Below are 17,207 nucleotides of genomic sequence, written 5' to 3'. Positions count from 1 at the left end.
TCCCGCGCCTCGCTCAGCCAGTGAGCGGGAGCCGGTCCGTATGTGGGATCCGAACCCTCGGGCGGGAGCGCCACCGCGCTTCCCAAGCGGCGCACTACCCAGTGCGCCACCGGGCCGGCCCAAAATGATGAATTTTTTAAAAAACTGAAAATACCAAATTCTAAAATGATGTGAAGCAACAAACTCTTGCTGATAGGAATACAAAATGGTACACCTACTTTAAAAAATGATTTGACAGTTTTTTATAAAGTTAAACATATACTTACTGTACAACCCAGCAATCCCATTATAAGGTATTTACCCAAGAGAAATGAAAACTTATGTCTGCAAAAAACCTGTAGGCAGGGCCTGCCCGGTGGCGCACTCGGTAGAGTGCGGCGCTTGGGAGCCTGGTGGCGCTCCCGCCGAGGGTTCGGATCACATATAGAGACCGGTCCGCTCACTGGTTGAGCGTGGTGCGGGCGCGACACCAAGGGTTGCGATCCCGTTGCCGGTCACAAAAAAAGACAAAAAGGAAAAAAACAAAACAAAACTGTAGGCAAATGTTTATAGCAGCTTTATGTTCACTCACCAAAGTATGGAAACAACCCAAATGTCCATCAACTGATGAATGAATAAACAAATTACTGCATATCCAAACAATGAAACGCTGCTTGGCAATAAAAAGAAGCAAACTAATGACTGATACATGCAAAAACACGGATGAATCTCAAAGGCATTATGGTAAATGAAGGAAGCCACACTCAAAAGGCTATTTGCATGTTGTTCGATCCTATTTATGTGACATTTTTGAAAAGGCAAAACTATAAAGAGAGAAATAAGATCAGTGTTGCCAGGGACTAGAGGTTAGAAGAGGTATTGATACAAAGAGGCACAAGGGTGATGGAAGTATTCGGTATCTTGTCTGTGGGAGCAGCAACAAAATTGTGTAAGTTTTTCACAATTTATTGAACTATAAGACTAGAAAGGGTGAATTTTCTGCATGTATAAGTTATATATCAACTAGTTTGACTTTAAAAAATAATAAAACAAATATATACATCTTAGAGCCTCTAAGGGAAATATAAATAATTCAGGAAAGAAGAAATTTAGAAGTTGGTGGTCATTTTCCTCCTTTAGGCATTTGACATTTCGCACAGTCAAATGCCTAAAGCCAACAACATCTTTCTGACCTTAGGGGGAAAAAAAGAAAAAAGTCAGTGAGAGAAAAAATAAAATAGGAGCCCTAGAAATAATCAGCCAAAAAGCAAGTATCTATCTCAACTGACAGATGATACAAGCATACATCTGGAAAAACTATATGATAATTTAGCAAAGTACAATATTATAAAATCAACATAAAACTCAATAATGTTCAGAATAACTAATAAAAGAAAAAAATAGAAAAACAATTTTAAAGATTAAAATAATCAATAGTGTTCATATACACAAACAGAAAACCATATTTATAGAAGATATAATGTGAAAGACAGACATTTACAACTGCAATAAAAAGAAAAAAAAAATACCTAGGCTTAAACTTCACAAGAAGTGTTCAGTATCTATAAGAAGAAAACCATAAAGCACTCCTGAAAGATACAAAACATGACTTGAACAAATATGGAGACATACGCAGACACGTTCTTAGCTAGCAAAACTGCACATCATTTTAATGATGTCAGTTTTTCCTCAGTTAATAAATTAAATGTGATCCCAATAAAAATACCTACTTTTTTTCTGCAGCTACAAAAATTGATGTTCACTGGAAAGAACAAACAAGCACAAGTAGCCAGGAAAACCATGAAAAGGAAAAGCAATAGGGGCTAGGGAGAGGGGCACCTAGCCATGCCAGATATTAAAACATACAAAGCATCTATAAATACAAGGGTACTGTTAATAGTAGTTTCCAGGAGCTAAAGGGAAGGGAGAATGGGCAGTTACTGTTTAATGAGTATAGTTTCAGGTTTACAAGATAAAGAGTTATTAAGACAGGTAGTGGTGATGGTTGCACAACATTATGAATGTATTTAATACCACTGAACTGTACATTTAAAATGATTAAGATAGTAAATTTTATGTTATGTGTATTTTACCACAATAAAAAATTTTTTTGTTAAAAAAAGAATGGTATTGTCAAGTGAAAAGACAAGATAGACCAATGGAATAGTATAGGATATCCAGAAATAGACCCATCTGCGTATAGAAATATATGATAAAGGAAGTATCTTAAATCAAAGTGAAAATGACAGACTTTTAAGGAAGTAGTATTAAAATAATGCAACAGTCCTATGGAAAAAGATAAAACTGAATTTATTACTTACGCTGAATGCCACGATAAACTCCTAATGGAACAAAGACTTAAATGTCCAAAACACACACACACACACAATCACTACCGGTTAATTACTTTATAACCTGAGAGTAAAGAAAACTTTTCTAACTACAACTCAAAATAGACAATTAGTAAGGAAATGACTGACCAATTTGACTACATAAAAATTTTTAAAAGCTTTCACATGGCAAAACCAAAAATAAAACAATTTTACTAAAAATCTAAGCAATGGGAAAATACAAATGACAAACTCAGAAAAAAAAAATGCAACTCATATCAGTTAAAGGATCGATAATCTAATATATAAATAGTAAAAAGAAATAAACAGTTCACACAAAAAAGGAATGCAAATAGCCCTTATAACAATGAAAAGATGCTCAACACCATTCATAATAAATGACTCCTACAACTCAATAGCAAAAAAACTAATAACCAGATTAAAAATGGGCTGGGAACTTGAATAGACATTTCTCCAAAGACAAGTGGCCAACAAGCATATAAAAGATGTTCAACACCACTAGTCACCAGGGAAATGCAAATCAAAACCACAATGAGCTATCACCTCACTCTTGTGAAGATGACAATCATAAAAAAAAACCCAAACAACAACAAGTGTTGGTGAGGATGTGGAGAAACTGAAACCCTTGTACACTGTTGGTAGGAATGCAAAATGGTGCAGCCACTATGGAAAACAGTATGGAAATTCCTCAAAAAATTAAAAATGGAACTACCATATGATGCAGCAATCTCACTCTGGGTATTTATCCACCACAAGAACTGAAATCAGGATCCTGAAGAGATATCTGCACTCCCATGATCAGTGCCATAGTATTCACAATAGCCAAGATGTAGAAACCACCTAAAAGTCCATTGACAGAGGAACAGATATAGAAAATTTACTAGTATATACAAACAATGTAATATTATTCCACCTTTAAAAAGAAGGAAATTCTGCAATATGCAATGACATGGATGGACCTTGAGGACATTATGCTAAGTGAAATAAGCCAGTCACAGAAAGACAAATACTATATATTCCACTTATATGAAGTATCTAAGATAATCAAATTCATAGAATCAAAGAACAGAATGGTGGTTGCCATGGCCTGGAAAGAGGAAATGGGGAGCTTCTAATCAACAGGCATAAAGTTTCAGGGAGTTGCTATTCAACAGGCAAGATGAATGAGCTCTACAGATGTGCTGTGCAACACTGCACCTATAGCCAACAATAATACATTGTACATTTAAAAATTTAAGAATGTAGATCTCATGTTAAGTGTTCTCACCACAACAAAATAAAATTTTTAAGTAAGTAAAAATTAAAACTATGAGGCCATTTCTCATCCATTGGACTGGTAATTATCTGAGAATCTGCCAACATACTCCACGGGCAAGGCTGAAGAGAAGGCAGTCTCATACATTGCTGATGATAATGCAAAATGATATAACACCTATGGAGAAAAATTTGGCAATATCTTGCAAAATTCTGTAAGCATTTATCATTTACCATAGCAATAGCATTTTAAGACTCTTCTCCAATGACACCCTGGCAAAAATATGAAATGATTTACATAACAAAGCTACTCATTAGAGAATTATCTGCAATAGCTAAAGAACAATCCCAATGTAGAAAACTGGCTGAATAAACATTCAGAGAATAACGTACTGTGCAGCTGTAAAAACAAATGAGAAGTATCTTTATATACCACTGTGGAGAGATCTCCAAAATATATGTTTAAGTGTAAAAAGCAAAGTGGAGAAAAGTACATAACATGCTATGATTTATCTAAGGAGTGAAGAGGTATGTGTGCGTGTACATACATTTAAATGTTTAAGGGCCAGCCTGTGGCTCACTTGGGAGAGTGCGGTGCTGATAACACCAAGGCCATGGGTTCGGATCCTATATAGGGATGGCTGGTTAGCTCACTTGGGAGAGCGTGGTGCTGACAACACCAAGTCAAGGGTTAAGATACCCTTACTGGTCATCTTTTAAAAAATTAAAAATAAAAAAAGTTTAATTGGTTATTTACAATGAAGGGAGGGAACAGGATAGAGGTCACAGGAATGAAAAGCTATGTCTTGTTTTATAGATGTAACTTTGGAACCATACAAAGGTTTTAATAAAGATGTAATAAAATTAAACCAAAAAGGAAAAATGTCAATTCCCCCAAATTGAAAGCAAAATGACACAAATGAACCTAACTGTATATCAACTTTGTGGCATAACCAAAAAGAAAGGAATTATTTCAAATGATTGTATACCCTAAAGACATAAAGAACTACCAAAAAATAAAAAACCTTAGAATGTTTTCAGCAATCATATTGTTGATAATAATATTGGTATTACTCTTAAATGTTGTGTGTGTATTATAAAATAAAACAAATAAAGTTATGTTGATACTGGTTGTAGCCATGATTGTCAATGAGACAGAGAAGAGATACAGTTAAAATAAAAGTTAAGTAAGAGCCTATATTCAGAAATCTGAATTGGAAATAGTATAAACTCATCATATATTTTTCTCACAAAATATATATATATACATTTTCTAGCTCTATCTATTGAAAAGGCCTACAAAAATATCCAACCCAGTAGCAATGAGCATCTTTAGTGCTTAGACTGTGACCTCTAAATACCATTTCCCACTAAAAAGAACCAGGACCCTTTAGAGAAATCGCTGATTCCATATTTAGACCAGGAAATGTACCAGATAAGCCTAAAACATCTTGTCATACAAGAAAACAAACAACTAATAAAACTAATGGGTGCATATATATATAGGCTCATTATATAAAGGCTCATTCTCTGAAATAGTTGTGGCTGGAATTATATGATGTCCAGACTTTGCTTCAGAATAATCCAGTGTTGGGCCGGCCCGGTGGCGCACTGCGATAGTGCGCTGCTTGGGAAGCACGGCAGCACTCCCGCCGAGGGTTCGGATCCCACATACAGACCGGTTCCCGCTCGCTGGCTGAGCGAGGCGCGGGAGCAACGCCGAGGGTTGCGATCCCGTTGCCGGTCCCAGTCCGGTGGTGACACTGAGGGTTGCGATCCGTTGCCGGACACGGAAAAAGACAAAAAAAAAAAGAATAATCCAGTGTCTGGAAACAAAAGAGGGTGAGTGTACAGATGAAAAAAGATCTGCCAGTAGTTGATAAGTGTTGAAGCTCGGTGGCTGATATATATGAAATCATTATATTATTCAGTCTACCTTTACATGTGCTTGAAATTTTCAATAATATAATTATTTTAAAAATCATTTACTTCTGAGCAAGACCATTTTAATTATTTGCCAATAATTAAGGCCTTTCAGAAAAAAACACAAGCAATACTCTGGTGAACTCCTGCCTCTAATATATGTACACATGAACTTCATTTATCACTCATTAACTTTGCTTCAGTACACTTTATTGCCAAGATGAATTTCACATTCTAACAATCATGAAGGTAGACCTGCACATATTTATTTTTAACTTTTTTATTGTAAAATATTACACATTCAGAAAAATTCATAGAACAAATGCCTGTTAATAAAGTCAGAAACAGGAGATTGCCAGCACCCCAGAAGCTTCCCAATATGTTCTTTCTGAACACAGTTCCTCCTTCCCTAGGAGAAAATATTACCTTATACAATTTCTCCCCTGCATTTCTTTATATTTTTTTTAGGAATATTTATATTCCTAAACAATATAGTTCAGTCTTCTTTCAACTATATAAATGGAACCATTTTGTACATATTCTTTTAAGTCTTCTTTCAGTCTCCATTATGTTTGTAAGATTTGTCCATGTTGTTATTTGTCACGGAGATTCATGCACTGTCATTACTGTGTAGTATTGTACTGCACAAATATGTCTCAACTTATCCATTATACTTTCGATGCTAGTTTGGACAGTTTCCACCTTGGAATTCTTATAAACATGCCTTACAGAAACATTTCTTTTGTTTTTTTTTTTTTGTCCTTTTTGTGACCGGCTGCACAGCGCTCAGCCAGTGAGCGCATCGCAGCAGCCATCCCTATATAGGATCCGAACCCGCGGCGGGAGCACCACTGCGCTCCCAGCGCCGCACTCTCCCAAGTGCACCACGGGCTCGGCCCTTACAGAAACATTTCTATGAATATTCGTGTACAAATAAACTGGTTTGTATGTACACAAGTTTCTCTAGGCTATAAACCAGGATTAGAATTAGGTTGGATCACAGGGTGTATGCACTTTCAACTATATTGATAATGCCAAGTTATTTTCCAAAGTCATTGTACCCATTCATACTCCTACTAGTAGCAACTGAGAGTTCCACATTGCTCACATTTTTAACCTTGCAGCCATCCCAGCCATGGTAAATACTCACATGTCCCTCATCAGACGAGCATCTTCAGCTCGGACAAGCAAACTTCGGATCAGATTAGAATTATCAGCCATGTCAGCACTGAGCTTCTGATGCACTGAATGATATTCATCCACCTGGAGACCACAAACACTCAGGTATTAAAAAGGTCTCACAAACGTCTTAAAAACTAGACAGATTGAGAAGACATTATTTACATGTAGTGAGGCCCTTTTCTTTCCCCTGTTCACTTATAACAACTTAGCTACCTCCCATGATTTCATCTCCTCCTCAACAATTAGTCTATGCTGTCTCCAATACTCAAGATGACACTCCATATGGATCCTTCCCACGTCTTAGTATCAGGAGCCTTTACAACACACATATTAACATTTTAGGGATTTGCAGTGGGAACACTGTTAATACTTCGGAGCCAATCACAACCCTGCTTATTTTGTTTTATTTTGAATTTGGGGTTTTGGAAGGTAATAAATTGAAAACAAAATAGACACAACAGATAAGACAAAGGGCTAGCAAAGGAAATTGTTTATGTGACATATTTTTTTAAAAGTATCCCCTTATTCAGATCCCTATACCAGCCAGCTGCCAGGAAAAAACAAAAACAAAAAACAAAAAAACAAAAGTATCCCCCTACCAAACAAAGAAAGCAAGTTGGTCAAGAACTAATCACTCACTTTTATAGTGAATTCTCCAATACTAGTTCAATTTTGATTTCAACTTGCAAAAATTCTTTAAAACATTACTATCATATAATACAAGTACATTTGTAGTATCATTAATCTCCTAAGAGAAACTGCAAAAATTACTAGACTACCATGTTCTCACAAAAGCATCCACTAGATGCCCTCACCTTAATCAGCACCTTTCGTAATTCCTCAAAATAAACAGGAAAATCTGCTTCTACCTGAAGGTCTTCAATAGCAAAAAATGATGCCATTGACTGGATGATATCACCAGCCAAATCAATATCATCAGTATTTACAGTGATCTATACAGAGAAAAAACAGACAAGTTTAGCGTCCTCAAATGTTAGACAAACTTAGCTAAAACAGTACCTGAATTTCCCCAAATTCAACACAATTATTGAACATGTATTTATATGTACTGATGAATAAGATAAGGTTTAGTCCTCAAGGAAATTACAAACTTCATTCATTATTTCCAGCTGCTGGCTAAAAGGTCAATCCTGTAGCCTTATAAATTAAATGACAAAATCATTCAAAAAATGAAAAACATTTTTGCTCACCTCTGTATTCCCAATTCTGCACAAATTAGGCAAGGAAGGGGTGAAGGGAAGGAGGGAGGGAGGCAGAAAACCTCTGTTCTAGATTACACCCCTGTGTCTAAGATGATAACAATAAGGAGTGAGTGGTGTTATGACCATGGGTCTGGCGTCATTTACCTCACTTGCACTGAATGGTAAACACCACATAAGAAATATAAGCCCCATGACATTAAACATACCTCTCCACTAACTTTTATTTTTATATACAGCTGGCCTCCATTCCGTAAGGATGTGAAACACACTTGAAATGGAGCATTCTGAATGTTAGTGTCTTCTGGTAACAGAAAGTTCTGGTTGAGCCATATAACAACCTTAAAAATGAACAGAATGAAATGAAGTTCCATTTTTAAAGTACAGCCATTCTTGAGGGAAGAGTTCTCCCTAGTTTTACAGCTTGGTTTAAAAAAAAGAATTATACTTCACTCCTCACCAAGAAAACATTAATCACAATCCCTTTTCCCACCTCACACACGTTCTTAAGTGACATTCACAATTATGTCTGGTCCTAAAGTGGGCATGATTTTACAACATTTTCTACTTATACATAATCTTATATATAATGTATAAATGATTCAGGTATCAAGCTAATTCTGTTACACAATAGCTCTTCTGTGGGTGTATCCTGGACAATGTGGACTGTTTAAAATTATTCCATTCTATTCTTTAAAAAATGTTAAATGATGTGTACATATGCACACACCACAGACAGAGATACACCCACACAAGCAGTAAAGAAAAAGTTTTAATGTTAATAATACTTCACAGTGGTTTGCAACACAGGTTCCACATAAGAACCACCTGTGAGGCCTTTTGGAAGGGCCCACCTACAGTTTCTGGTTCCACAGGCTGGGCAAGAACTTGAGAATGCACATGATTAAAAAACCTCAGGAGAATTCTGAAGTCCAGCCAAGGTTGCAGTCCACTGATACTAGTCCTTTAAACTTTATGAGATGTTGTCACACCAATCATGTAATTTTCAGGGCTCCTCAATGACATGGACAAGACTATCCTCAACTATGGATAAGAAAATTGAGGCTTGGTCTGGTGAAGGGAATTCCCCAAGATCACAAAGAATATAATTAGTTAAGGTAGCACTTGAACCCCAAAATGTTCCCAGCTCCAAGTTGCACCCTCTTTCCATCTTGATGCAGCTTTCTCTTGAAATGCTAAGGTCAAGACAACTACACTAAGACCATACTAAAAGAGAGAGAGAAATTAAAACTGGTAAGAATTCACCTGTAACCAAGGATTGCTCAGATAAATAATGTGTCTATTTTTTCAAAGTGAGAGAAGATATTTTTATTACAGGTTTTTATTACAGCTTATAGCCAACTCCAAGTAACATAATTCTTTCATACCATATTTATGGCTATCAACGTAACACATTCATGTAATTTCCCCCTTTCTATGAGATAACACCTAAAGGATTCTAAAGCGCAAAAGTACTGAAAGAAAAAAAGCAAGATACTCACCCTCTGTGCCCGTTCTGCAATGATAAAGTTAACGTAACTGACTGGCTCACTGGCAGAGTCTGGGCTGGTTAGCGCATACATGGAGAATCGAGGGAGCTGTCTTGTCAATTCAAACACATGAAACTGGGTGCTATGGCCAACCAATGGAACACAAGAGAATTATTTTGTGTAGAATGCTACTTTAAAGTGCAAGGCCCCCAAAATAAAATCACTACTGGGTCATCAATTAATATTTAAGGGTTTTACTGAAGTAAAAACCCCCAAAACACTTTAGGCAATAAGTAAGTACTGCAGTAATGTATTAGGAAACTGCAAACATTATTAGTAATGTCTTAGGTTTAGGATTTAGAGACAATGTGAGTCTACATATACACATGCATGCATTACTAAGGGTTTAAAACACGATTAAAGGAATGTAAAAAGGCACTTTTTCTTTGGCGGCTGGCCTAAAAAGGTTTTCATCTTCAACAAATGTAGTGTTTTTTCTTCAACAGCTGAGGTTCTATATATATATGATATATATTCTGCCTAATATAAAGGCACATTCTTTTTTTTTTTTTAAAGATGACTGGTAAGGGGATCTTAACCCTTGACTTGGTGTTGTTAGCACCACTCTCTCCCAAGTGAGCCAACTGGCCATCCCTATATAGGGATCCGAACCCGTGGCCTTGGTGTTATCAGCACCACACTCTCCCAAGTGAGCCACGGGCCGGCCCTTAAAGGCGCATTCTAACCCCTATAGTCTTATTGGCCAAACCTACAAATTGACAAACATCAATTAAACATATTTTTAAAACTTTTGTGACTGTGAGATCATCTGAATAAAAACAGAATATAACATAAACTTACATACCCTTTTCTGAAATTTCGCTCTTTTTAACAGATTTCAAATTATGGAAATAAAAGGCCATGGGAAACCCTGACTGGGTGGATAGAATCAATAATTGGCTCCTCAGGCCCCACACAATCTGTGGCATAATGGAAAATCTATAGATCCTGCCCTCTTCTAAGTGTTGACTCAAAATGAATTATGGCTTGCAAAGGGTCACCTGCTTCTGTAACCCACGAACGTTTTCAAGTACAGTTCCACAGGGACATCTTTGGGAGGTGTAATTGGGATGCGGATGGAGCTGGAGAGGTTATGAATGCTGGGGTGTACCACATGGCTTTCACCTATAAAAATTCCCTCTGCAAAAATAGATACTGCTCGGATGATGGTATCTGCAAGGAAGAAGGAAAACAGTTCAAGAACTATTCCAAGATGGCAAAGGTGCCTACAAACACCAGGTGTAAATAATTTCTTACCATTAGAAGTGGAAATGCACAATTCTGCATGAGCAGCTTGAGTCTTATTCCCCAGATTGACTGAGAGGGCAGTGTGGAGCTTGGTATTTGCTGGGATTATGCCCCGATGCCCATCAGCTTCATTCAGTGGACCACTCAATTCGGCCTGCAAAATACCCCTCTCACTTACAACTTAATCACCAAAACAGTGATCTAATGTCAACTGTAAACAATATGGCTACTCATCTTCAAAAGACAGACTCTGCATCATTTTATGATATTAATCTGATGGTTTAGAATTCAGAGAAATCACCTCATTAGTGCTCCCTTGCTCTACCTGGCCCTGTGGGAAAATACACTTGCCCCTTTCTGTGGTTATGGTCCACTGTACCCCATCATGACTTTTACATTTCTTTTGCATTCTTCTTTTAATATAGTAATGCATGAAAGGACAAATTAAAGTCCCACTCCCCAGAGCACCCTCCAGCCAGTTTTGTGTACATACACACACATTTTTTTGTAATTGTCAATTTTTATATTACTTGGTTTTGAAAAAGATAAATAAGCATGCATATTGTTCTTGCTTTTTTCCACTTAATAATATCACAAACATCCTTCCATTATCAGTCTAAATATATGTACTTTATTCTTCTGAGTTGCTCAATATTCCCCAGCACATACTCCCTACCACTACTGAACACTTAAATTGCTTCCAGCTGTTCATTGCTACAAATAGTGCTGCAGTAAAATGTCTTTCTTTGAACATTCATGCAAATATTTCTATAGTTTAGCTGCCTGAAAATGGAATTTCAAGATCAAAGGATACATGCCTTCTCAATGCTGACTCTAGCAAAAAGGCTGAAGCAGCCTGTGCTTCTGCTGGGCTGGTGGGGAGAATGGAGCCCACATCCTAGCCGACGCTGACACTCTCATTCTTCTTCCACATTTGCCAACCCACCTCCCGGTCAGTCTCAATGTTTCAGATTCCATCTCCCTTTCACCTTAGAACCTACCTTGGCATTTTCCTCATAGTTACGGAGTTCCAACAGCAAATTCTGTTTTTTCTGACTCAGCTCTCGGATCAGGTCCTGCTCTACACTGGTGTCCATGAGGTTCCCCCTCATCTCAGCCGTGCCTGGCAGGTAGCCCCGGACTGAACAGAAGGAAAAAATCCTCACTAGACTAAGGAATATCCCAAGTATAGTCAGGTCAACTTTTAGGTCATCAATTATCTGTCCTTAAAACCAAAAAACCTAAGTTCTTGTCTCCCCAACTTAGGTGAATTTATTAGAACTAGCGGATCTTAGTACAAATACTTTAATAGTAGAATTTTCTAGGATTTTGACCCAATCAAATTGAAAACTTGACTTTTCAAAACGTTTTCTCATTCCAATTTACTTTCTCCATCCACTGAACAGCAGATTAACTGTATGTGGCCATCCATCCGGTAATCTCCCTCTACCACACCAGCAATTGCAGAAGAAAAGTTGTCTTTAAAGATGACCTCCCCAGTTCGGTCGCTTCGAGCATCCACCTAAAAATAAAACAAGAACTTAAAAGTCACTTATGCTATAGTTTTTTCAAAAACCACAAAACTTAAAAAAAAATTGGCTTTAAAGGTCATTTAAAGCGGGTATCAATCAAGACGGCGGAATAGACGATCCGCAGCACCACTCTCTCCCACAAATCAACCAATTTACAACTATAAAAATGTAACATCAGCCAAGCCAGGGCCGCTGGAGCTCAGGGTAAGAGGAAAGACCTAGAGAGTTCATAAAGGAGGGAGAAACTACGATGAGAGAAAGAAAAAGCTGCTCTGAGCATTTCAGGCCATGGCTGCTTTAGGGCTCGAGCTGATGAGCACATGGAGCAGGAGCCGGCAGAAGCTGCCACTGTGCCCTTCACATGGAGTTACTTGGAGGCAGCAGGAGAGAAGAGGGCGTTGGCGGCCTCCAGGACAGCAAGACCACTAATAGGGTTCCCGTGGACCCACGCAGGAATGAGGAGCCAGAACAACTGAAAAAAGGGAGCCACTCAGAGGCTGGTGAGTCATCACAAGGGACCAGCGCATGGCCCATCCCATGGGAAGTGTTTGCAGCACGGGCGGTGGGGCAGACGTGCCCACCAGGGGAACACTGGGACACAGCAAGGACAGCTGATCTGCTCCCCAATCAGCACAGGACCACTCAGAGGAGACTGGTCAGGAATGCAGAATTGCATGGGGTGCAGTTTGATGAAAAAACTCAGGCCCAGATCAGAGATTCTACAGAACACAGATCCATCAGGTCTCTAGAGAGCCAGAAGTACCTATAAAGTCAACCATTAAGCCCTGAGCTGCACAAAAAGCCTTCCCTAGGGAAACAGCAGCAAAGTAGCAATTTAAACAACCACACAGCTCAAGTACTGTTTCCCACAGGAAGTTCCCCCGTGTTAGAAGCAAAGGACAAAAAATTAGTTCCGGCCCAGGGACACCACCAGCACCTGGGGGCCTGCCTGGGAACTGGAGGCTTGGATCTGGGGACCAGACCCCACTCCCACTTCAAGGCAAACTGTACCAGTGCCTCGGGGCCAGCCTGGGGACCTGAAGCATGGAGAAGGGGACTGGACCTCCCTCCCACAACCAGGCACACCATGCCAGCACCTTGGGGCCTGCCCAGGGACCCGAGGCAAGGAGAAGGGGACCGGACCTCTCTCCCACAACGAGGCACACTGAGCCAGTGCCTTGCGGCTCACCCAGGGACCCGGGGTATGGAGTTGGGGACCAGACCACCCTCCCACCACCAGGCACAACATGCCAACACCTCGAAGCCCACTCAGGGACCCAGGGTATGGAGTCAGGGACTGGACTTCTCTCCCACAACCAGGCACAACATGCCAGCACCTTGGGCCCCGCCCAGGGACCCAGGGCAAGGAGAAGGGGAATGGTCCTCTCTCCCACAACCAGGCACACTGAGCCAGCGCCTTGGGACCCACCCAGCGACCTGGGGTATGGAGTCAGGGACCAGACCACCCTCCCACAACCAGGCACAACATGCCAGCACCTCGGAGCCCACCCAGGGACCTGGGGCATGGAGAAGGGGACTAGACCTCTCTCCCATAACCAGACACACTGCACCAGTGCCTCAGGGCCTGCCCAGGGACCTGAGGCATGGAGAGGGGACCAGACCACCCTCCCACAACCAGGCACAACATGCCAGCACCTCAGAGCCCACCCAATGACCCAAGGCATGGAGCCAGGAACCAGACCCTCCTCCCACAACAAGGCACACAACACCAGTACCTCGGAGCCCACCCAGGGACCCAAGGCAAGGAGAAGGGGACTGGACCCTCCTCCCACACCAAGCACAAAACACCAGCACCTTGGGGCCCACCTGGGTACCTGAGGCATGGATAAGGGGACCGGACCCTCCTCCCACAACCAGGCGTGCTGTGCCAGTACTTCAGGGCCCTCCCAGGGACCCAGGCCATGGAGAAGGGGACCAAGAGGATGTCTCTTTCCACAAAACCCATTTCACAGTGACAGAAGAAGCATCTGCTCTATGATAATATCGGGGGACCTGATCACATCTCTCAGCATTGTACATATCATCTAGGCAACAAGTTAACAGAGTAACCATTATTCTTTCAGAAGGAGAGAAAAAATCTAGGGCAATTAGAGGGGGGAGGGGGAGGTAATAGGGGAAGGGGAGAGGTTGGACAAGGGGCATAAAGAATAATTACGATTTGTAATTATTATATGCTAGTAATATTGATTTAATCAACATATCTCAATGTTCAACACCCAAAATATGTATAATCAATTTTGATTCAATTAAAATAAAAAAGGTCATTTAAAGCAGTTTTCAAGAGTACTCCATGAAGCCCTGAAACTTCTCAGAAGATATCTATGACTGCTGGGGTCAAGAGAAACTATAAGGGGCTTCAACCAGCTGTGCTTTCTTCTTTTTAAATAAAAGCTATTTTACATATTGGCCTTCACACAATATTTCATTTGAAGAACTGGGTCTGCTGAAAGGGAGTACATATAGTCCAGATAGTACAGTGCAAAAGGGCTTGGGCTCCATGGCTAAACTGCTCAAGTTTGTATTCCAGCTCTGCAATGTACTATCTATGGGATCTTGGGAAAGTTTCCTAACCATTCTGCCATAGTTTTCTCATCTGGAGATCAATAACCAGAACAGGAAGAAAATAACATTACCTCTACCTCACAGGGTTGTAATGAGGCCTAAAGGAGTTAACACAAGTATATTACTCTGCACAGGGCCTGGCACAGAGAAGTACACAATAAATGTTAGCTCTGTATAAAAATTATGTTTTGATTGGATTAAGATAATGTGGTATATATACACAATGGAATACTACTCAGCCAGAAAAATGAATGAAATTCTACCATTTGCAGCCATATGGATGAACTTAAAGAAAATCATGTTAAGTGAAATAAGCCAGGCACAGAAAGAGAAATGCCACATGTTCTCACTCATATGTAGAAGCTAAAAAAGTTGATCTCATAGAAGTAGAGAGTAAAATAGGGGTTACTAGAGACTGGTGAAGGGAAGAAGTGGGGGGAATGGGGAGAGGGTGGTCAATGGATACAAAATTGTTGAGAGGCAGGAAGAATAAGATCTACTGTTCTACAGCAGTATAGGAAGACGAGAGTCAACAACAAATTACTGTGCAAGTTCAAGTAGCTAGTCAAGAGGATGCTGAATGTTCCCAATACAAAGAGGTGACAAATGTTTGAGGTGATGAATATGCTAACCACCCTGATATGACGATTGCACACAGTATAAATGTACCTAAATATCACACTGTACTCCATAAATATATACAATTATCATGGGTCCATTAAGAAAAATAAATTTAAAAGAAAAAAAACTTCAGAGACAGAAGTAGATTAGAGGAAACCAGAAATGGAGGCGGGGGAGGGAGAAAATAATGAGAAGTTACTCCTTAATGGGCACAGAGTTTATGTTCAGGATGACAAAAAAGTTTTGGAAATCGATAAAGGTAGTGGTTACATAGCATTATGAATGTAATTAATTTCGCACAATTGTATATTTAAAACGCTTAAAATAAAAATTCTGTTATATATGTTTTGCCACAATAAAAAAATATATCTTTATTACATATAAATGTATAAAACATATTTATATCTAAAGTTTGGAAAATGCAGAGTTGGCCCAATCTTCCACCATACAACCTTTTACAACAACCCTCTTCCACATAAAAACCATTCAGATACCTTAGAGAGCTCTCCTATCCTCTTTGAGTTTCCTCTTCCCAAGAGATAGGACTAATAAATAACTGACTGATCAGAAACAAATGCATCTCAGAAACAATAATGAATGACAATCATTTAAAATGATGATTTTGTCCTAGGCAATGACACTGGTATTATCAACAAAAGGCTAGCTATAAAAAATCCGGTACAGCAATCATTTCAATGATCAATGCCATTTACTATTTTTGTCTTTTCCTAAACATCCTTCTGAGCTAAACTTTGCAATAAAAAAGTAATTTAGGTTATAGCCTACCCCTTGCCTGGAGTATATCATAGTCAAGTATCCATGCTACTTGTTTTGTTTTTTTTTTCTTTAAAAAGATGACCGGTAAGGGGATCTTAACCCTTGACTTGGTGTTGTCAGCACCACGCTCACCCAGTGAGCGAACCGGCCATCCCTATATGGGATCCGAACCCATGGCCTTGGTGTTATCAGCACCGCACTCTACCGAGTGAGCCACAGGCCGGCCCCTATCCATGCTACTTGTAACAACATCATGTAAGCCTGAAAATTACGAATACTAAAGCCTATGAAGTAATGAAAGGCCTGTGTATCTACCAAAGCTCTTAGCAAATTAACCTAACCCTCTAACTTAGATTGAACTGAGCTTGCTTCTTTCTAGTCAAAACCTAAGTACGTAACAGCTTCTGGCACTGCATTCCCATATTTAGCAAACAAGAAAGTTCATTTGCTAAGAAGGACTACAAATTATTTCTGTGGATATTCTGCTCTTTTGCTTAATCCAAATGGAAGTTTTGGGGCCGGCCCGGGGGCGCACTGCTACAGTGCGCCACTTGGGAAGCACGGTGGCGCTCCCGCCGAGGGTTCGGATCCCACATGCAGACTGGTTCCCGCTCACTGGCTGAGCGAGGTGTGGGAGCAACGCTGAGGGTTGCGATCCCGTTGCCGGTCCCGGTCCAGTACGGGCGCGACACTGAGGGTTGCGATCTGTTGCCGGACACAAAAAAAGACAAAAAGGAAAAAAAAAAAAACAAATGGAAGTTTTGCCCTAAAAGGAGAGGATGGCCCTCCAACTCAACAAATGACATACAAAAGACAAAGTTAATTGGTTAGCAGCATTTAGTATTTTTGCACCTACATTCAGCAGTTGGGTTTATATATGTTTCTTTTCTTTTTTTTTTTTTTTATTATTTTTATTTTGTCAATATACAATGTAGTTGATTATTGTGTCCCATCACCGAAACCTCCCTCCCTATATATGTTTCTTTT

The 17,207-nt window shown here is 39.6% G+C and overlaps 1 protein-coding gene across 1 annotated transcript in view; it reads right to left on the bottom strand.

The window, feature by feature from the left end:
- The window catches only part of BBS2 (Bardet-Biedl syndrome 2), a 35,497-nt gene that overhangs the window by 2,715 nt on the left and 15,575 nt on the right, over positions 1-17,207 (bottom strand). The window contains exons 8-15 of the mRNA XM_008573331.1: positions 12,094-12,229; positions 11,709-11,848; positions 10,717-10,861; positions 10,461-10,632; positions 9,412-9,541; positions 8,119-8,250; positions 7,505-7,642; positions 6,658-6,770 (exon numbers count right to left, since the gene is read on the bottom strand). Of these exons, the coding sequence (XP_008571553.1) occupies positions 6,658-6,770; positions 7,505-7,642; positions 8,119-8,250; positions 9,412-9,541; positions 10,461-10,632; positions 10,717-10,861; positions 11,709-11,848; positions 12,094-12,229 (1,106 nt within the window). The remainder of the gene's footprint in view (positions 1-6,657; positions 6,771-7,504; positions 7,643-8,118; positions 8,251-9,411; positions 9,542-10,460; positions 10,633-10,716; positions 10,862-11,708; positions 11,849-12,093; positions 12,230-17,207) is intronic.

Source organism: Galeopterus variegatus, unplaced genomic scaffold, assembly GCF_000696425.1.
Source record: "Galeopterus variegatus unplaced genomic scaffold, G_variegatus-3.0.2 Scaffold904, whole genome shotgun sequence".
Classification (NCBI taxonomy): Eukaryota; Metazoa; Chordata; class Mammalia; order Dermoptera; family Cynocephalidae; genus Galeopterus; species Galeopterus variegatus.
Note: the sequence above shows the minus strand (reverse complement) of the source record. Positions and strands in the feature narration are given on the sequence as shown.